Genomic DNA, 22,938 nt, shown 5'->3' on the forward strand with positions numbered 1-22,938 from the left:
GAAAAAAAAATTAAGGAAAAGAAAAATGTTAAAGGCCATTGACAAAATTATTATAAGCATCTAATTTACATTTGAATGTGCCTCAATTTATGTCACTTGTTTTTACCACAGGTAATAATTCTAAAATATCTAAAAGTAAATAGTTTTGATGTGACGTCCCACTGTATATACAGTGTATCAAAAATGTCTGTGTTTATATGTCCTACAATCACAGCTGTTTGCTAGTAGCATTTTGAACACTCTTCTTTGCTTTCAGTCCCCATCCCAACCTCCCCAAAGAACCCACTAGTGTCCTCTCCTTCTTCTCTGATTCTTACTCAGAGGCTTCAGTAGACTCTCTCTGTATTTAACATTTGTGTGAAATAGCCGGACCATTTCATGATCTTTGTTATCCAGTACCCTGGGCAGAAAAAGAGAGGATTTCTGTGTCCTGCGGGTTTTAAAGCCCCTTCGGGGTCGGCCTTTCCCATTGATGGAGACATACCAGAGTCTCTCAGCACTGGCTTTGCGTTTGCTGTTGGCCCCATTGGGCACTGTCCGGTACAGGCGAGATGCATAAGTGTTATAGCCCAACTCATGGATCCTTTCCACGAACTCACACTCTGCATTGTAAGTTTCCTGTAAAACAAACATAACAAATATCAACTCCAAAAAGACAGGACGGGCAATGGTTCAGCACCCTGACCAGAGCAGGAACAGGCCTTACACAGGGTTCAGTTGGTTATTAAGGACTGCAGCATACAGAAGAGGAAACCTGAGATTAGAATGAGGGAAGGATGGCAGAAGAGGAACTCTGAAGAGAATAACATCTATCTAACTTTCCATCTATTAAGAGGGTCCCCAGCACCACAGCATCAGAATATCTAGCAATTCACAAACTAATGTGAACAAACATTCACAAACTAACCTGAAATAGAAAGGGACAATAATTCAAACTACTATGTTACTTTTTAAATTGTTATATGCATCTATGGATTTTTTTCCTGTATAGATCTTTTTTCATTTATCACTGACCATAATTATCTCCCTTTTAACTTATGCTCCCCCACATCTGTTTGTTGTATCCACCTATTGTCTCTTTTCTTATACTTGGATCATGTGCTCTGTTATGTGTGTGTAAAGAGTGTGTGTGTATTACACCCACCACAGTGGGGCCCTGATACTTGGTTGGTGACTTCCAGGTGCTACCGCAATACAAATTAATAATAATAAAAATCTTCTATCGGTCTGAACATGAAAGAGAGGACACAGACCTTTTGAATTCTAGTCCCAGCACTGTCACTCACTTGTCATGTTGATTTGAGCAAGTTGCCTAATCACTTGAGTTCAGTTTCCCCATCTGGAAAATGAGAACTATAAATTTGTCTCAAAGAGTTATGAGGATTTATCAATTAATGCCCCAAAATCACTTTGAAGATGGAAAGTGGTGTATAAATACTAAGGAATATCATTACAATTTGTCCAGTCAAGATGAAATTATTAGTTTCCTTGCATTTATGGACCTATAACAGTATGTCTGTGTACTGCAAATACGATTCTAATTTCCTGAGTGCCAATCTACTAGGATGTTTTGAAACTATTAAGGAGGAAAAATTGTGTATCTTGATGATGAACTACATATTAATAGGTAGATACAATACACCTGTAGATTATTACAAATAACTGAGTCCTAAGTTACAGTTGCCTTTAAACTTTCTTATCATCTGTTTTGAGGTTAACGAGATGTGTACACTCCATCCTGAATGATCCTCTGAAACGTATAGCTCCTCTTACATGACAAAGAGTTCTACACACACATCCTTCCTGGGACAAACATGCCCCTGCATGCCATTCCCTCTCTATAACTGTGACAAGTTCATCTTCTCAGTGCAACAGATCCTATACATGCTGTTCACTTAATGTATGCTCACTTTTTATGTGAGACACAGAGATATGTCCCTTTGGCCTTATCCTCTACTGAAGGATAAAAATGGGGTTTGAGAAATCCTTCATGAGGCAATGCCTTCGCCTTGCTGTGCACAGTAGAAATTGGTATTGGGGCTTTAGTTCCTAATTATTCAGGCCATATTTGGAGGGAAGCTCTCCACATTACACATTTCTAAGAAGCAAAGACCATTCTTTTCTTTGCCATTCTCTCAGTTTAAACTGATAATATAGGTAGAGCATTAAAGCAGAAAGAACATCTACACCATTCTTTGTTGAACTTTGCCCTAGAACTTCTTCTTTAGAGGAAAAATTGTCCAGTAGTTACAGCATTAACTTGGGACTTGAGAGATCTATGTTCAATTCCCTGCCCCTCCACAAACTTCCTGTGTGACTTGGGAAAGTCACTAAGGACCAGATTTTTAGAGGAAGATACATGCCTAAAGATGAAGATATATGTCTTGCGAAATTTTGACTATCCCACTAGGCATCTGCAATTTTAGACAGCTAAATACCTTTAAATACCTGGCCCTATATTTCTCTGTGTCTCAGTTCCCTATCTGTAAAATGGGAATGTTATTGCTGCCCTATCTCACAGGGATGTTGTGAAGATGAACACATTAAAGAATATAATGTTCTCAGATACCATAATGAGGGCATAGGTAGAGTTTTATTTCTCTGCCTCTGTTCCTCCTTTCCTTTATTGCAGAGTAATTGTTTTAGAATAAAGTCACTTTTATTTTGGAATAGAGAGTCCACACAGGGAGTTATTCCAGAATAACTAGAGTGGAATATAGAACAATGGCGATATGGGTTTTTGGAGGCACTCGGCAGTTCTTACCTTGGGCTAAGGTCAAAGGGAGTGAGACAGAAGCAGCAAGGAACCCATAAAAGTTTAGCTGGCTGATTTCACTGACTTGGACAGAATGGATTATGTCTTAACCTTTTCCTCTCTCTAATAAACTAAGGACTTCAGATTCCATGTGTTAGATGACTAATACATTGCTACCCTGTTTTGATACAGGCTGCAGGCTATTGCTGCAAATACACACCAAGAGCACTGAACCCTGAAGGGGTACAGTACAAACTTCCCTCCGGATTCACTGCAGGGAGCCAAAGAGAGAGACAGGAATCAATGGCACCTGAAGACCCAGACTGGAGACCAGGGGCCTGCCCCTGTGAAACTGTGTGAAGCATTGAGGGCTCAGTACACTAGAGAGGTCACTCCCAAGGGACTGGTTACAAACTGGTGTATAGTCCAGACCCTGTGAATCATGCTAGTCAATTTTCCCATGTGTACAAACTCATGGTGTGTGCTCTCCTAGGCTGAATTGTTGCCTATTACTTGTCCTATAAAAAGGAGAAGCGAGAATGGAATAGCTTTTCCCATGCTGGTCCCTCTCTCTCCAGAAGAGAAGAAGTTGTGAAACAATCTCTAGCAGGAGTAGCAAAGGCAATTTTTCACAGTTCAAAGGAGCCTTTTGCAGCTGATTCCCCTCCCACTGGAGCTGAGACCAACATGGGCAGCCACAGAGTGAGCCAATCCTTTTTCTCATACTGAAAGGAGAGATTCAGGAGGGAAGGCCTCTCAGGCCCATCTCTTGCTTCTCTCCATTGTAAGAGATGGGCTTTGTCTCCTTAGGAGTCTGTTGGCATCATTTAAATGCAGCCTAAATGATTTGTGGGAAAATATCTAATATGAACAAGAAAAAGTAAGAATTTACTTTAATATCATTCATTCATTTGAGATGGACTACTTTTTTTTTTTTTGAGTTAGTGGAAGAATACCATTCTAGAAAAGAGGTGTTCCATCAATAGATACAGTTGGGCGTACAGGGATAGCCCTGTCTCTGCTGTGACATAACAGAGCCAATAAGGGGTGGATTCCACTTCCAGTTTCTTTGGTGAAGCTACTTGTGACACAGATCCACTATGCCAACAAAGAGCCATCATCTTTACACACAACCCCTTTATCAAGCCACGCTTGACACTACAGAAAGAATTCTGTAAACATTCACCAGAAAATACTCTTGAGGTGGTGGAGGGAAAAACATTAATATATTAAGTTAGCTGAGAACATCTCACGTATGATGTTAATTGAGTCACCTAGGCTGCATGTTCATGGAAAACCTCTCCTAGCTTAAGTATGTATCAGATTGCTCAAATCAATAGAATTACATGCAATAACTAGGTGAGGGAAGCAAGTTTCACATAGCTATATTTTACCGGGCACATTTTTTTTCCTTTTAAAATCTGCTTTCATACCTCAGGATTCCTGGGGAAACTGTTCAGTATATGTGCTACATACTAACAGTTTGATCTGAACATTGCCAGAGATTCAGTCAAGGACATGGGACCAAATTCAAAGATGACGGAGAAGGTGCTGTAAGTTATATGTTGGTAAATAGTTCCTTGTATCTAAGTGAATGTAAAGGAGTTTAAGATGAAGTATTTTACACACCAAGGGTGATATCCTGGGCAAACTGAAGTCAATGACAAACTCCCATTGACTTCACTGGAGCCTGGATTTCACCCTAAAAGTCTGGAAGAGAGTGTAAGGTTAAAGTAATGGATTGAGGGGGTTACTTTAACTTACACCTTCTTATGACTTTTTGTAGTTGCTTTTCCTGCTATATCTTGTCTTCTGACACCAGCTTTAACTCTCTTACATTTGCTTGGGGCCCAGTTCAGTACTCTGTAAGAGAAAGTCCTATTGACATCAATGAAGGATTTTCTATTAGTAGAAATGCTAAATCAGTTCTAGACTCCCTTCTATCTAACACTTACCCACTCCTAGTGTCAAAGGTACATATCATTTGTTAATTTGGGCCATTGTGAATAGATATTGATATCTCATATTTCAGAGGCTTGCTTCTGATGTATTTTTCATGCTTCTTTCTGTATAACCCAAAGACTTGTTAAAAGAATCTTAGCCTTTGCCAAATAAATTATTTGTGTCTCTCTGAATGTACAGGTAGTACGAAAAGTAAGAATACTTAGCACTTTGATAGCACTTTTCCTTTGAGGATCTCAAATCATTTTACAAATTGTAACTGATTTCCTAGAACAAAAGCAAAGAAAAAGCTGCTACAGCATTTCATCTTTTTTTTTTTTCTATAAACATTCATTCATAGTAGATAAACCTTGTCCACTCCGGAAAATAGTGCGCCCCTCCTCATGAAATAGGGCCCTTTCCTCCTTCCCCTCCCCTCTCCCCCATGAAAATTTCTGACACCCAAGAAGAACACGTTTCCATTTCAATACAATGGTTAAGATGCCACTGTCTTAAATTAACACTTACTGAAGCATAGAGTCTGCCCCTTTTGTTCATGGCCAGGTAGCTGCCAGAGAACAGACCTTTGATGGCAACGATTCCAACATCAACTGCGGTTATCTCTAGAATACCTAGAAAGAGGAAGAGAGGAGAGATGGGTTGTTCCCCATTCCTGTGTAGCTTTCTGAAAGACATCTGAATATGAGTTCACACCTACAGCTTTCTGAAAGACATCTGAATATGAGTTCACACCTACGGCTAACACACTGGACAAGTCCTACTGCAGCCATGTACATACAACAAGACTGTCACGAAATTAGCCAATACAAAGAAAAAATAACTTGGGCATCGTCTGAAAGGAACTCTGGCAGTAAATCCCTACTTGTGGGATTGGAATCGAACTATTCAAAGAGGAAAGATCTGAGGTTAAACAACAGGTTCACGTCATCCTATATGTATGTAACAACGTGTAAATCCCCTGTAATGCTTTTCTCAGGGACACCAGCGCGTTTGACTTATTGAAAGCAGTCACAAAGCTACCCATTTCAGGACAATGCTCTTTCTGAGGTCTCCGGAAGGGAAGCTGGAGTAAGACGGCTGCATTTTAGAGCCATGTATATACTCATGAAAGGAACTTGTCATTTAGAAAGTTGATGTCGTGCTTGAAACACGGGCAATATGACAAGAAGGGAGGAGATATTTCAGCCCATAGAGGATCGTGCCTAATGCACTAGACAAGTGTCACGGGGAACACAAGCCCACACAGCCTCCCGAGGTGTTTATATCCAACCGAAGGATGCTCATCGTGTAAGGGAAGATGTTGCAGTAGGAGTTGTTATGATACATGTGCAAATGTCTCTCTTGCTTTCTGAAGCTCCCCAGTTCAGCAAGGCTGGCTTAAAAGCTCAGTGCTGTCTGCCAGTACACAGAAGCCGGAATGTAACAATCCCCGGCATTAAACCCAGGAGTGTCTTTTGACAATCAGAAAACACACCGCGTTCAGCTTTCCTATTTTGCCGAGTTAAATTCTTGGTCTGACTACGAGGGTAATTACTGTACGTCCAGCTGTTTTGCATCACCCCTCGTTTTGCCGTTGACGGAACTCTGAAGAATGCCTCATAAAAAGTCTTTGATATCGAGAGGTTTTTCCCCTAGGGAAACAGTGGTTTTCCTCTGTGGGCTTGAGACAGATCTCTGAGCAAGATCTCCCTATCTCTGAGCAAGGGCGCAGGCTTGCCTGAAGCAGGGTGGGCTCCAGACACCCAAGGTGGGACACTTTGTACAGAAATAATGCTACACTTAAAAACCTGGGGAGTGGAAAGAAAGGAAAGTCCCGGATCTCTGAGGATTTAAGGTTCCGCTGTTAGAAGAAAGGTGTTTCCTCCCAAAGCATCCTCGTAAGACACGTGGTGAGTCCACAAACCGGCTGCAGTATTTCTACTGGCCTGTTAAAAAAGTATTTGAAAATTCCAATCTTTCCTTCTGTCTCACACACACAACCCTTTGCTCCTGACACATCTCCTTCCATCTTCATGACTGCTGATTTCCAGCACATTTCCAAGGGGGTAAAAGTCATTTAGTCTAAACCACCTCAAATTCCCCCCAAAGAGGAGACAAACAATAATGTTTGGGAGGGGGGCGACAAACAGCCGGGGGGGGGGGGGCGGAGGGGGACAAATCTGAAGCCCATTTTGAGATTTAAGAAAGCCATTGGATGGACTAAAGACGCCTGAGGAATTAGCCCTGGTCCCAGCGTGGTGACAGGGAGCTGTGAGGAGGCTTTGAAAAGAAATGTGAAGAGAGATGCCTTGCGACTGTAGCAAAGATGGTTAAACAAAGTGACAGCTTAGTGCAGTTAGCCGTTGTCTGGACACTAGTTTATCCACCTCCTAGACATAGAAAAGCTGCTTCCTACATTAATGCTACAAGCAGAGGGACTCAGCCTGGGGGGCTAAAGAAGGTGTACAAAGAATCAGGCTTGGGACTCAAGTTGTTGCACCTGAGATGCAAAGCCAGGTCAAATCTGAGGCGAGAGAACAGACTTATATATATATATAACGAGCATGTGTATATAATGCTTTGGTCTGAAGGCCCCCTCCTATCACCAAATCAGAGGCAACTTGAAAAAATAATGTTGTTTTGGCTTCTTAGAAGTCTGGAGTGTGTGTGTAGGGGGGGGGGAAGGGCATTTGTTTCCCTTTGTCTCATTTGCTTTCTGCACAAGCCACTGAGCAATACAGGGTGGGTGGGTGGGTGTGGGTGTAATTCTGGAAGATGGTTTAAAATGAACTTAGTCATTCATAAGTGCTCCGATTCTGGAGAAGAACGAGGAGCAGATCTCCCTCTCATTGATCTCAGCCCAAATTCTGCCACTGACTTCGTTGGGTCGGGGCCACGTTTATATTTCGCCCATCCGTTTCTTGCGTGAGGGCAGAGGGGGTTTCGAGAATACACTGCATGAAAAGGGGGAAGGAGAGAGATGGACTTTGTCTGATAGAATTAAAGATGAAACAAAATCCAAACCGAGTAACCCTTGGGCAGAAGAAGTGGGTTCCTCGGACGGTTATCCTCCGCTTCGAAACTGGGTGTTGCTGCCAGTGTGATCTGGGAGGGATAAATGTGTGCTGCAAAGAAATTCCAGTTTTGCAAGCAATCAGGGCAAAATCTTGTTGAATTTGAATCTGGGGGGAAAAAACCCACACCCTAATAATAAAGGAACAGATTCCGCCACCCTAATCCCTCTCGGGTAGCACCTTATTCCCCAAACATTCCTGTTTAAACCCATTAGGGCTGTTCTCGTAGTAAGACATGGCTCAGAGTAAGAGTCAGAATCTGGGCCCATGCGTGTCTGGTTCACTGTCACTTCATGCTAAACAGCCCGGGCTCGCTAATCGCCGTGGTTTCTAAGGTTAGACCTGAAGGACAATGCAACTGGTCGGAGCGAATAGTAATTGAAAACCACCTACAACGCTAATAGAGGAGGAAATGGGTTGGGGGAAGAGACATGCACGGTACTTACTGAAGACGCTGTTTTTCTCCAGGGTGCCGTTGATTTTCCCATTGGGGTGAATCTGGAGGTGATACTTAGTGGCACAGTAGAGTTTCCTGCGCCTGGGTGCTCCCCCGAGATGCTCATAGACCCCGCCGCGCCCGCCAGCATCTCTGCGCAGCCTTGGGTCACACGTCTGGCCTTTGGCACAATAAGGCACCTGGGGCACCTCCGCAGCCAGCCCTGGGGACCAGGATTCCTGCAACAAACTCAGTAGCAAGATCCAAATTATAACCATTGTGGCATGATGGCCGCAGCCCTTAGTCTGCTGGGGAGATCAAGGCTTGGAGCAGATGACACCAGGGGTCCCATTAAAGAAGTCTTGCTAGCAGCCCTCCAAAGTTGCAAAGCACACACTGATTCAAATCGTGAAGCATTGCCAAGTTTTTATCGGCCCCGTTCTGGCCCTTTTATCTGGCTTAGATCTACTTAAATCAATAGACACGAGCAGAGGCCACCGAGGAGTCCCAGCTGTTTGGATTAGATGGAGCTGCAGTGATCAGAGTTCTCCCTGGGTCTCCAGCTAGACAGACTGCATGCATGAGAGGAAGGGAGAGAGAGAGAGAGAGAGAGAGAGACCCACTGAATTTCAGGAAGAGGCTGTGGGGAAAATTCGTTGATCGACGGAGCATAGAAATAAAAGAAGCCTCCCTGCAACAATAGCCTGATCTGCGACCAATTGATACAAAGCAGGGAGGCAAAGGTATCAGTCTTGTGTGAACTCCCAGAGTGCAGCCTGGATAAAATTACACAGCATCACACACAGAGACACACACACACACACTGTGGCTTCTTGCGGATAACCGCATCACAGAAAAGAGAGAGAGAGAGAGAGAGAGAGAGAGAGAGAGAGAGAGGGAGGCAGCAGCAGCAACCCATCTGAGGGGCAGGGGGCTGCTTCTGCCTTGGTTTCCCCTGCTTTGAAAGATCCTAAATAGCACAATTATGCATCTGAAAATTCGACATTGAGGCGCTCATCCCTGGGGTCTGTCGCTTCTCCCTGGCTACTCTGTTAATCGCAGATCACAACTGGGATGACTGATGCCCACATAAAACAACGTGGGGAAGTAGCTTTTACAAATGCACATTTTAAAACGGAAGCATAATAAAAGGGGTTCTGACACTGGCTGCTCAGGAGGCTAAAAGGAAAATAGGTATTAAAGGATTTCACTGTCAGTCTTTAGTGATTTAAACTTCTTTCTTCCCTTTGTCCTGAACGCTGAAAGAAAACAGTTATTACTAAATCAATCAATTCACGGTTGCTAATATGCAATATTTGGATGGATCTTTTAAGACTGACGAATTTCTAAACTAACTAAGGAAGAACTCCCAGTTACAGATAAAGTATTATATATATATAATATATATAGTATATATATATATATATATATATATATATATATATATATATATATATATACATTTGAAAGACATTGCTTCTAATCTTTTCCCCTAACTTATTATTTGTGGTTGTCTGGTAAATTGCATCAGGCATAACAGTTAGGTCTGCAGTTGATCGTATGTAGCTTCCCACAACTTTATCAGCTTTTTTCTTGTAATAAAGTTATCTATAAGTAATTAAAAAGGAACGCAAAAGGTTAAACAACTTCTAAATAAATGTGTGTTTATTAGATTTGCACATGAAACAGTCAATAATGAAATGTTTCTGGGAAGTGTTTGAGAGATAATGAGTATTAATGTGTCTGAAGGCCACACAAATGCATCTTTGAATAGAGCCATGGCAAAATCCGACCATTTGACCTTGACCAATATGATTTTTTACTCACTCTCGGCTACAAGAAGGTATATAAAACAAGGCATTCCTACAGAGGATAAGAAGAGTTTCTTACACTTTAAAGCATTGTAGAAAAAAAATAAGCTTTGACTGGACGGAAAAATAACGGAAGGGAAACGACTTTTTTCTGAAAGGAAAAATTGATCTAGAAACCCTTTTAGATGTACTTAGTAGCCCTCCATCGCTAAAAGGCTTCCATCATTGTAGTTGTCTGGAATACAAGGAAATACATAAAGATTCACGAGCAGCCATCCCTACCAGTGCCATCCTCCCTCGTTTTTCCACAAGTTATGTCCCAACCTCACAAGGAGAGGGTGATCTGAGAACTGATCAATGTTTGTATAATTAATTCTTTATTGTTGTTTTTTGCAATGCCACATGCATGCAATTATGGAGATACAGAAAACATGTGATTTTATATATATAATATCTAATGAAAAATATGAACATATAATTCATATAAAATACGAACCACACAAGGCACTAAACTTTTTTTAAAAGTAAGATCATTATATAACGGCCAAATCATTCAGCTAACACTAAAACAAAAGTTCTCCCTGAAATAAGCTTTCTCTAAAGGAGAATAGTACATGAATCCGTTGCCACTCACAAACTAGTGCACAAAATAGCACCCAGGATACGAAGAAGATGAGGAAAATTCTTTGAAGATATATAAACAGATAGCTATTATAGAAGGACAAGAAATGTAATTATTATTTGTAAATATTATGTACCTCTCTTCATAGCTAAACTCAGGGTGATCGCCAAAATTGTTGCATCCCCATATAGATGTGAAACGGGAGTTTTTCATTAGTACTCTGAAAAAAAAATCCCACAAGATACTTCTTCCCTCCTACAATAGTAAACCAAAAAGGCTAGTGGGTGGAAGAGTAACACATTAATGACTTTTGCTCAAATTGCTTCCATCTTGATCACATTATGGTTACCATTTTCATAATTAGCACCATCATCTACTAATCTTTCCGCCTTGGGCATCTAACACAGACATGCTTCCCAAACGATGTGTATTCTACTTATTAGGGGAGAGAACACTTATAGGTCTGTCATTAATGGTTTCCCTTTCAAATGAAATGAATACGACCTCCAGTGAAATATCAAAGGGCTATAGCTACCTTGTCTCACTTGGTGCAACATTGAATAGCAAGCAACCTTAAGTCGTTTTGCTCTAGTCAGACATCTATACAATAAAACATAAGCCCACTCTTGTATATTGTAAGTTGTCCGGTGACCATTTTTGAAAACAAAAAAGGTCCCTTTGATGTGGTCTAATTCTAACAGAGGGTGGGACGTCAGATGTGGTCTACCGATTCTTTCTGGAAATATTTTTAATTATGCCCCAAAGCTCCTTGTAGCCACAGAGTAATAATCAGAGAGCAGCTTGAGTCTGTTACTTGATGTGGAGGGGAGAATAGGCTCTAGACAGTGTGCAACTAAATTAGAATTACAACCTATAATGATCTATTAATTCACTTGAAGTGTGTAATTCTAAAGTGGAACAAGTTAAGTGTCCGTTATTCTTTATACTTGATCTTGTTAGCTAAATATTTCTAAATGTTCTTATATTTAAAAGCCATCCAGAGAACATTTCTCCTACTACGTCACCATGTAAATGTAAGTATTTGAGGCAAATTATTTTATTAGTAGTGTGCTTCAATTTCAGAATTTCAGAATTTCAGAATTTCTGATATATATTTCCAATTTACTATCATAGAAAAATGACTGAACTCTCTCTATATGTACATATATAAGTATATGTATATACAGATATGTGTTGCATTATGACTAACACTGCCTTATGTTATTAATTCTGTTTAAATAATATATAAATGTAAATATTAAACAAATCTTAAAGCAAATTAAAAAATCGCTTCTGAAAATGTTAGTCAGTTGCAGATAGTAATAAATTTTACAAACACTCATTTTGCACTGAGGCAGTGATGCTGTTTTAATACTGAGTGATTTACAATTTGGTTCCACTGGTGGTCTGATTCATCTATTCCAAGCACAGTGACCTACATATAGTAGGGTGGTACACACTCTGTTTCTTTTAACATACGTCAATGATTTACAACTGAAACTGTTAGTCTAATGCAAGGAGGAAGTTACAATTTGTAGACCAATAAATAAAAAGGTGGTAGGCGGATCCCCCAGTAGAAAAATTGCCTTCCCTCCCCCAATCAAAAATCTATTACTAGTTCAAACATGGACCGTGGGAAGGACTCAAAGAAAACATATTCAAAGTGATTATTAGGTGTTTGTTTGCAATTCAGTTAATAATCTCACTCTGTATATAATTCTCTTTTAAAATCCAGTTAGATCACACCTGCTGCTGATTGTTGTATAGAGCTTGTAAAATTCTATTCAATTTTATTCAACTACTTTTGGTTTCTTTGTGGTTTCCCCATATAATCATCTTTAAATGACTTTCCAAACCAAACAGCATCATATTACTTTGTTCCATACATGTAGGTAATATTGTTTATTATATTTTATATTGTTTGTTTGCATTTTATATTTTAAATACAGTTGCATATGAGATGCTGGACATTAACTGTAGTTTTAAAAGTATATTATACATTTTCAGGTGGCTAATGTAAGATTTAGTTAATCATGCATTGAATTTACATAGATAATAAGATTTCCCTGGTGGAAAAATGTGGATCAATAGAAACATGTATCAACATTTCTCTCTCTCTCTTGTTTTCTCATCTAAAATGGTTTTCAGCCTTTTAGCTATTTTAGACTTTTTATGTATAAACAAACAATATAAAGCCTTCACATAATGTAAGCGCTTTAGATTAAGGAAAATACAGTCAATACTATAGCTACTGTGTTAGCTATTTAGCTATTTTATCATTCAATTGTAATAAAGGAAGTCAAAACACTTAATTATATAAAACTTACATGGTTTATTCATATAATTGATCTCCATAACCTCATATGTTATATATATTTTTAGCTTATTGCTATTCTTTACAGTTTTGTTAATGTTATTAAGAAGCTAAATCTTGAGCTCCTTACTGAGGAAAATTTGTATTAACATATGCAGGTGTTTGCCTGGTAAGCATTCAGGGATTAAATAATTCTTTATGGGACTCAAAAAATATGGAATTCAGAGGGAGTCTTTCCAGTGACTTCATAGGGCTTTGGATCAGGCCCTTTGTTTTCTTCCTATTCTTAGATAATGTTTTTGGTAATATAATCTCTTAACTGCATATTATGTTAAGATATTCAAAATAAAAAATTCAGAGACATTAAGCTACCATTTAACACAACTCTTTCTTTTTCAGTGTTATTGTTTATTCCCCATGGAAGAAAGGAACAAATGAAAGGAAAGGGGGGGGACAGAAATATACAAATACACAAAAACCCATAGTAACAATATCATACAGGACAGATGTCTGTTTGTCTGCCATATGGTCATACGGGTTAGTATTGATGAGTATCTCTCATAGATCCAAACAGAACTGTAATAGAAATATACAGAGCAATACAGTATTGCAAAGTAGAATAATGAAAATAGGTCTGTGCAAGGAAAAGACTGTGTGTGGAAAGAGAAAGGGAGAGAAAAAATTAGAAGAGTAGAACAAAAGAAATCCAATACCTTGAAGACATAGGGGGACAGATTTTCAAAAGTGATAAGCTCCCACCAGTTCCCACACAGACATTTAAGAAGCTTGAGAGCTTTTGAAAATTTGGCCCACAGTGTTACTCTGGATTTATACTGATCTGCAGTGTGACTAATATTAGAGTCTGGCCTATACTTGTGAAGTGCTTGTCATATGTGCCTAATCCAGCAATTTCATTCTAGCTAATTTCCCACTGCTTTCAGAATTTGGTCCTTATTCCTTTTACAATCAGAGACTTGTTATGATCTCACTAGATCCTGCACATTTTAGAGAACTGTGTAATTTGAAGGGAACAAAATCAATCCTCCCTTCAGTTACGTGAATGTGATTGGATCATCTCATACTCCATAAAATCAGATGACATACATTGTAATTTAGACTGTGATAAAGTGGCCCTTATGCAAGATGTGAAATAGGTCCTGTATCCTGAGGAATTTTCAGGTATGTTGCGAGATAAGATATGAGGGGAGACAGGAAGGATGTGTGGGTGACCAGGGAAAGGTTGAGGAAGTTTCCCATTTAAAAATATAATGGAAAAAAAATGGAAGTTCTGATCCAAATGAACTTGATACATGAATTTCCTTGTGTTCCATTTTAATCTACCTGAACTTACATAGGGAGAAGAGCCTCAGAGTGATACCCCCAAGAACTAACAGTAACATTGGTATGCTCCCCCCTCTACACACACTCTCCATGCTCCTGCATGTCATGGAGGAGAGGAAAAAAATGCCTGGGAAGGAGGGAAAAAAGGGAAGGGTGGCTCCTTGTGGTACTGTCCACTCCTGCCTAACACATTTCCTTTGGAAAATTGAACACCATACACAGAAAATAGGCATAAAGTTAACTGTCCTTGTTTGATCAGAAACTACATCCATGCACTTTAGGTATAATTACATACCCACAACCTATCCAGGAACAGAACTGCTCCACAATGCCTTTATTTACGCTAATTCCACCCATTGATTAATCCTGCTATACCACAATACTCTGGATGGAGGAGAGGAATGAAGGGAGATGGGAAAGATAGAGTGGAGAACAGAATGGACACTTGAAAAGACTGTATTAATTACTTCAATGAGAAAATACTCTTCCTTTGGATCACACTCAGTGATTATAATCGTCTCTGCATATAACATCCTAGAATATTGTCCTTTCCTGACATCCCAGTGGCATATGACGTATCAGCAACAGCTTTTGAGGCATTGTTTGTGGTGGATTCAAGAGTACTCTGCAGAAGGTTCTAATCTGAACTTGCTTGTCTTGCACATGCATATCCTATAATAATTTATAGATCTCTAAAGGCTGGCTTTTTAAATGTACATACCTAAATGTATGCTTAAATGTACCTCTCCGCATCTTTAGTTACCTAGTGGGATTTTTCAGAAGCACTCGTATGCCTAATTCCCATTTAAATCAATGTACTATTATCTCTATTGTACAGATGGGAACTGAAGCACAGAGAGACTAAATTACTTGCCAAAGGTCACACAGGAAGTCTGTGGTGAACCAAGAAATTGAACCTGAGTCTTCCAAGTCCTAGGCTAGTACCCTAACCACTGGGTCATCCTTCATTTAAGTTTTTATTTCAAAATACCTGACAGCAACTAAATATTATACAGTTTATATTTCTTTACCGGATAGATTCCATCTATAAGGGCTGTACATGTCCCAGGCATGACAGTTTGAAACTTTCTGGAAAGCAGTGTCTAATGGGGTAATGCACACAACCTACCTATCTTTTTTTTCCCCCTTTCTTCAGGGTACATAAGGAGCTGCAGGCCCAGCTGCTACTCATTTCCTTCTGACTATTGTAGGCAACAGAAAAGAAATCAGTCATGACTGTCACTACACCTCTTAATCCACTTCTGGGAAGGTAGATTTTCCCCCTTGAATTTTTAAAATGATATTTTAATATAGCTACTGTTAACCTTTTGACAAACGTTTTACCAGATTAGGCCTTTCACTGTCAGGCTCTTTGAGGTAGGATCTCCCATTGCTCAGTGCTTCAGCACTACATCCCTCTGTGCCTCAATATCAAGATCCTTTTTTGTTAGCATTCTCCCTCAACATCTGGTGTCATAGTGTTGCATGTTCTAATGGCCTCAGCTACCTTGCTATTAGGCTCCTGAGTGTCAGTGGATCAACCCATAGTGCCAACTATACTGGCACTGACTGACTGCTTCTTTTTCTCAGGCATCAGGTTGAATCCCCTCAGCAATAGCCCCAGTGTCTGCATTATCCTTTCTTCTGACTTTGTTATTTGTTATTTTCCCAAGCTAGAAAATTTCTCCTGCATCACCTATTTAAGTGTCATGTGTACCATATCTTGAATGATTTCATGAATTTCCAGGAATGCTGGGGGAGACTGGCTGAAGCTTGGATCTACATGACTTTGTCTCCACTTTCTGTCATTCTTCAGATAAAACTGCTTTGGCACCATAACATTCCCAGTCAATTAGGTTATTCAGTACCTCTGGCAGACCCTCTACTCAAAAGCCCCTACATCCAAGAGAGCTGGCCAATGTTACCAGGCTTCTTGGAAAGGATTTAAACATTTTTAACACTTACCATGTCCTCCGCTCCCCAGCTGTTTCTGCAGCTAAAGACAGTTCAAGACAGTCTGACCCTCCGCACTCAATCCTAAGAGACAAATGACCAAAGTGGCTAGATCTCCTTGGTAAGACGATACTTTCTCCAGCCAGCTTGCAAATGGAGAAATCTGAATAGCATGCATTATTACCCAAATAAGACTTCCAAATCTAGGACAGACTTGTGCTCATTATTAATTATTATTATTTTTGTACTGTAGCACTTAGAAACCCTGGTCATGCACTAGGACCCCATTGAGCTTGCACTGTACAAAAACAGAACAAAAAGATGATCCTTGCACAAGAGAACTTATTAGAAGAGGCTTAGACAGGTATAGGTAAAATCTGTGATTGCTGAGGATGAGCAAGTGAAGAAACAAGGCCTACAGGGCACCAGGGATGCTGTGGCACTGCAGGGAAGGGCAGTTGTTACTGTGGTAACTTTGCACTAGTACTTATGGCTAATACCCTCTGGTTTACCAAGAAGGGTACAGACCACAATAGAATATCTGCCCTTTGAGCAGCTTGAATTGTTCAGTGGCAAGGTGGAACACTCACTGTACCGCCTTACAGACCCTAGGCCACTTTGAGATCTTTGACTCCCTGTCCTATGTTTGCCAAATGACATACCTCAATCGTCAGATAGGAGACACAGTTTCTTTCAGGTAATGCTTGGAATAGGAGCTTGCACAGAAGCAGTCCCCTCACCATCAGAAAGGGAATGAACAGATCCTACCAAAAAGAGGGCCATCTTGGTAGATCTGGCTTCATCAGCATCCAGTGCCAAGTTCCACATTTAATGGGTTTGTTTAAGAACCTCATGTCATTCTGGTTTTGTGGACATTTTTCTTTCTTGTTCCTTTTTGGTTACCAACTCTCTGTTTTCTTATGGTGTGAAGTGGAATTACCTCAGAACAACGGGTCTTGGAGATGATCACAAAGTATTATTTCATCCATTTCTACTCCCTACTGCTGCCCCCCATCCCACTTCCCAATCCCCTTTCAGAGATCTGTATCACAAGAAAGTACTCGAGAGCAATGTTTTCTCTCTCCTCCAAATGGGATCTATAGCAGGAGTCTCTGAGCTATAAAGGGCAGGAGGTTCTACTCTTACTACTTTTGAATATACAAAATAAAAGTGGAATTACATCCCCAAATCATATGTGGGTCTCAGCTGTCTGAACAAATACAGCAGACTGCTGATGTTCCAGATAGTGACATGGGTATCCATCATTCTTTCTTTTTGGCCACAGCATTGGTTCATGGTTCTCAATGTGTAAGATGTGTGTTTCCATATTGTAATTTGCACTATTCATTGGAAATACCTCAGATTCTGTGGGAGACTATTATTACCAGTATCGCATTCTGCCATTCATGCTGCCCACAGCCTACTCAGTCTTCATCAAGGCCCTGATTTAGGAAGGTACTTAAAGTTAGGCATGAGCTTAATTACCTGAGTTCTCATATTAACTTCCACAGGGTGTGCTTCAGTATCTTGCTGTACTGAGCCCCAAGTGTCTGGCAGCCTACTGGAGAGGACCGGGACAGCACCTATCTTTAGGACTGGCTGAGAAGACTGCTTTCTCCAAGAGGTGTAATCTGCTCTCAGGACACTTTGCTGGATATTCCAATTATTGGGCCTAAGAATCAACCTCAAAAAGTCTGCTTTCATCCTGACACAAGAAGTGAAGTTAATTGGGACTGTTCTTTCTCCAGATCATGACCACGTATCTCCCCAGAACCATATGACAAATGATCCTTGAGTTCCAGTTAACTCCTCACACAACTGTCAGGTTATGTCTCTGGCTATTAAGACGCATAGGTTCTCAAATTTATGTAGGCCAGACTCCAGCTGAGATCATTGCAGAAATGACTGGATATAGCACATTAGCCAGTATCTCAGGCCAAGTCGACATGTACAGCGCTGCAGCGACACAGCTGCACCAATACAGCTGCGCCGCTGCAACGCATCTGGTGAAGATGCTCTATGCCAATGGGAGAGAGTTCTCCTGTCGGCATAAAAAAACCACCCCTGAGCGAGGCATAAGCATAGCGCTGTGCACACTAGCGCTTATGTCGGTGTAACTTATGTTACTCAGGGGGCGGGTTTATTCACACCCCCTGAGTGACATAAATTTTGCCAACATAGATGGTAGTGTAGACATAGCCTCAGCCTCACCCTGGATCAATGAGTGACATGCTTTTTCTGTGTTGGTGGAGGAAACCAATACTGGTTTGCAATGGCATCCACTTCAAACTCCACACTCTGCTGCGTTGGTAACTGATGCTTTGGGACTAGGATAAGGAGCTTTTTGGGGTCAGCCCACAATCCAAATCTTCTGGACATGGGAGCAGACCAATTTCCACATAAATATACTTGAACTGAGAGCAGTCTCTCTCTGGTCTACAAGACATTTCCACTTCATTGAAGGACAACTCTCTTTTTAATGGACAATGTGGCCACAGTATATTATGTACCAACCAGCTTCCAAGAGCTGTACCTTAAAGTCTTTAAACCATGATTTGAGGACTTTAATAACTCATTCATAGGTTAGAGTTTATTTCAGGAGTGGGTGGGTGAGGTTCTGTGGCCTGCAGTGTGCAGGAGGTCAGACTAGATGATTGTATTGGTCCCTTCTGACCTTAGAGACTGAGTCTATGAGCAAACTATACACTTCTATAACAAGAAGCCATAAAGTTTGGGAATAAGTGTGTCCATCTTTGCAGCACACCCTCCATTTTCCACTTTCCAGGAAAAGATAGTGTTCTAGTGGGTAACCTCAGCAGAAGATACAGCACCCAGCACAACATTTCCCAATGTACATACTAAATGTACATACTATTTTCAGTATAAAATCAAAGCCAACTACCCACACACAATCCATGCGAACCATAAAATGTCCAACAAATATTTGTTATTGGGATAAGATAGAAGGAAAGAGAAGGGTACAAAGACAGGAGTCTCCTCTGACCTCCTCCCTCCCACTTTTCTGCTTATCTGTTCCTTTGCTCCAGTCAAGATGGAGAGGGTAAAGCCAAGGGACACATATACCTAATCAAATCCATGTAACCACATCAGGTGTGATTAATGCTATTTTGTCCTAAGAAACTGGATGCCAGGTCACCCTGCATCTTCCTGCAGGTCTTGCATGTCCTCCTAACTCCTCTCTCCCTATTCAGAGGTTCCATATCACCATAACTATCTTCTAACTTCGAAGGCTTTATTGAACTCTTTTCAGAGCCACTCTTGATCACTAGTACGGCTTCCACTTTTCAATGGGAGCTAAAAATGCTAGATCAAGGAATGAGACATTCAGTTCAGGATTCAAATATAGAGTGTACTAGTTGCTAGTCCAAAACATTTTTTTAAAATATATGATTATTTGGGGGAGATCCTCAGCTGGTATAAATTGATATAGTTGAACTGAAATCAAAAGATCAGTATCAACTTACACCAGCTGAGGATCTGGCCCATTATTTTTATTTATTTATTTACTATTACTGATGTGCAGGATCACTCCAATTGGTTAGGTCTGAGGGAGGTAATTATTTTCTTACATTTTAATATAATACAAAACTAATGGAAAAATTTATTCTTTCAACAAAGACTTTTTCTGAGATCTTACAAACAAGTTTTAAATAGAGATCTTTTCTTCCATTATTCATTACAACCCTATTTTTATTTGAAAATAGAGCAATGCCAACTTCTGAGGAATACACACACACATACAAAGAACATCTCCAAACCAAATTAAGTGCCCCAACCTGCAAACCTGTAGTCTCTTTGTGCACATGAGCAATTCCATGGGGCTATTCATGTGACTAAGAACTACTCACGTGAGCAAGGATTTTCAGGATCAGGCCCTTGTTCTAAAAACAGCATTTTAATTACAGACAATCCCAAGCAATGTGTACAAAAGAGTTTTTTCCTGGACAATAACAAGGGTTATTAGCCTGTTCTTTTTCCCTCTTGCTCTTTGGTTTAAAAGGAGGCACCAATAATCCAAACCAAATAAAACTGACCTTTGAACCTTTTCTGCTGTACTTTTTCTCATGCCATGATTTCTTTAGTGTGTTAGTGATCTGAAGGCTCGTTCTGGGCTACAGCCACTTTCCCAGACAGGACTGCCTTTCGTCCCCTGACAAATCACTGCTGAGCCCCTTTTGTCCTGCACCACTTTGATCTCACCTGCCTGTCAGGAGAAAAAGAACTCCCGTACAGTCAGAATGCATTGCAAAGAAATTGGCAACCATTTCATTCCCATACACCATTTCAACAAAGATCAAGATAGTGATAGAGAATTTTAACCCTTTCCTTGACCCAGAGAGCCAGAAAGGAATACTCAGTTATAGTGGAATGATAAGATAATTTCTTAAGACATGGGAGGGGAAATGAAAAATCCTTCTAATAGTAATTATGCAACATATTAATTATCAAATAAAAAAAATTCTTGCAGAGCAGACAGTGTTTTGTTCAGCTGCAATCTTAATGGAAGATCCATTCCTTTTAATTAGATGGCTGTTTAAGCATAAACTAAAGAAACATAATAGGTATACTCTAATATGAAAGAAATTAATCCCATAGTAAATAACCATTGGTGTATTTAGTGTCCCATCTGAATCCTTTCCAATACACAATCTTGGCCAAAGGAGCATTTCTTCCCCAGTTTAATTTCTGAAATCTATTTTTTTACACTTAAGATAGCTAAGGGTTGTTTTTTTTGTTCTGATTTGTTTTATTTTTTATGTCAGTTTAGAAAAAGGTTAATGTACAGTGATTCCTTCCCCAGTTATTTAATACCTGGCTATTTATTATTTACCAAAATCAGCATATTTCATTCTTTGATATTTAAAGATTTTCAATCCTTTAATAGATCTGCTGTTTCCACAGCTAGTGGGCCAGACCAGGTCACAATGGGCCACATCGTGCCTTTGATTTTAAAGCAAAACTCACTATAGACTTCAATGAAATCTAGATTAATCATTAATATAGATGAGCTCCAGCTGTTTAATTTCCCTATTTAATCTTTCTCATCTCTTATAACATGCCCAGCTTCCTCCCTTCCATCAACAATGGCAGCCTCATCCACCCAGGATTCAGTTTCTTACATAAATATCTCTGCACCTTTTTCAGTACTAACCCTTATGCATGGCATGTTATTGCTGAGTTGGTCAATAAGATCAACACCCTTTACTTCTTCAGAACCCACCTCAAAACCCACCTCTGCTTTGATACCTATAAGGAGCTAGCGGATTAATGATGAATACATGGAGGCGCATATGGGATCATTGAGGCTTACTTTATCTATTTATAATAACCAAAAGCCTCCAATGTATATATGAATCTAAAAATTGTATCCCTCTTCTTTCTCCCATTTGCCACCTTAGATTACAGTCTTTTTGGGATAGGGCCTATTTCTTCTGAAGTGTTTGTACCATACCTATCACAGTAGGCCCTGATTCTGATGGGACCTCTGAGTGGTACTGCAACATAAAATATTCAGTAATAGTAATAATAATAATAATTAATAACAATACATAATTTCTAGATCCAGCATTGAGTTAGGAATTCATATTCCCTTTCCTGAAAAATGTCTTGGTACCCCTTAAAAAGAATGAAATTGCAGGAGCACTTTATATTTTTCAAGGCCTTAAAAATGGAATAAAATAAGGTATAGGCAGGTATAAAGGCAACCAATCTGTCTGATTAATGAAAACATTAATCCTGTCGTAATTATGGCATGGTGACTCTTTGCAGGATGATCACATGATGCATGTGACTGAGATGAGATTAAAACACATGAGGTGAAATCCTGACTCAATAAGATCAACAGCAAAACTCCCATTGACTACAGAGGGGCAGGGTTTCACCCATGCTTTAATATAAATGGAGTGGTGGTGGCTGCTACCATTAGTCAACAGGAGTTTAGTCACTGACTTCAGATAATGTAGGATCAGATGGAATCTTTCTGGAGTGAGTGAATGAGAGAGAGAGAGGGACTGGGAAGTTCTGCTTGCCCTCTTGAGAGTGCTTTGGTCAGTGGACAAAAAGCATATTCTCATCTCCAGAAACTCTGGTATTTCCACACCCATATCAATATTATATTTTTCATTCTTGTGCCGGATGTGGCTTCTGCTCTTATGACTCTTGTGACTTATGACTTTAAAAATTATACTCTAACCTTTAGCTGATCTGTCCTATAAATGTTTTCTCTTGTCGCAAATGACAAAGATGTTGAAGCCATATGGGTCAGACCCAAAGCCTCTTGAAGCAATTGGGAATCTTTCCATTGATTTCAGTGGGCTTTGGCTCAAGCCACAGTTTTGAATATGAAGATCTGTTCCTCTCCCAAAATGTGTCCAGAGAAGAGCAAGAAATTGGTACTGATGACCCTGCTGAGAATGGAAAGCGAACAGACCCACCCCTAGCTTATTCAGAATGCTCAAAAGGATAATCAAGCATAGATTTAATGGAGAAAACAATATTACATTAGTGAGAAAAGGGGGGAAAGTACTCTGAAATGTAGTGTCATGTTGGCATATTAATAAAGTTGTGATATAATGTGGCTCATAAGCAATATCATTACTAAACCAACATTTTTTTATTTATATACGTAACACTGACCATGCACTGGGCTTACTTCTGTTAAAAAAGATAA

General features: G+C 39.9%; 1 protein-coding gene across 1 annotated transcript; it reads right to left on the reverse strand.

The window, feature by feature from the left end:
• Positions 1–250: 250 nt before the first annotated feature.
• FGF3 (fibroblast growth factor 3) lies at positions 251–8,484 on the reverse strand. The gene is made up of 3 exons (XM_067558095.1): positions 8,217–8,484; positions 5,225–5,328; positions 251–618 (listed from the first exon to the last, which is right to left on the reverse strand). Exons 1-3 carry the CDS (start codon positions 8,482–8,484, stop codon positions 286–288), a joined length of 705 nt encoding a protein of 234 aa, XP_067414196.1. The 3' UTR covers positions 251–285.
• Positions 8,485–22,938: the final 14,454 nt, after the last annotated feature.

Source organism: Emydura macquarii, unplaced genomic scaffold, assembly GCF_026122565.2.
Source record: "Emydura macquarii macquarii isolate MOO-44397 ecotype Brisbane River unplaced genomic scaffold, CSIRO-AGI_Emac_v2 contig_1876, whole genome shotgun sequence".
NCBI classification, from domain to species: Eukaryota; Metazoa; Chordata; order Testudines; family Chelidae; genus Emydura; species Emydura macquarii.

What these genes read in the sequence shown, in the direction of transcription:
- FGF3 (XM_067558095.1), bottom strand. Translation starts at nt 8,484, where the DNA reads ATGGTTATAATTTGGATCTTGCTACTGAGTTTGTTGCAGGAATCCTGG. An exon ending in GGAGAAAAACAGCGTCTTCA is followed by an intron (nt 5,329 to 8,216) that starts GTAAGTACCGTG and finishes TCCTCTTTCTAG; the next exon opens with GTATTCTAGAGATAACCGCA. An exon ending in GGGGCAGACTCTATGCTTCA is followed by an intron (nt 619 to 5,224) that starts GTAAGTGTTAAT and finishes TTTGTTTTACAG; the next exon opens with GAAACTTACAATGCAGAGTG.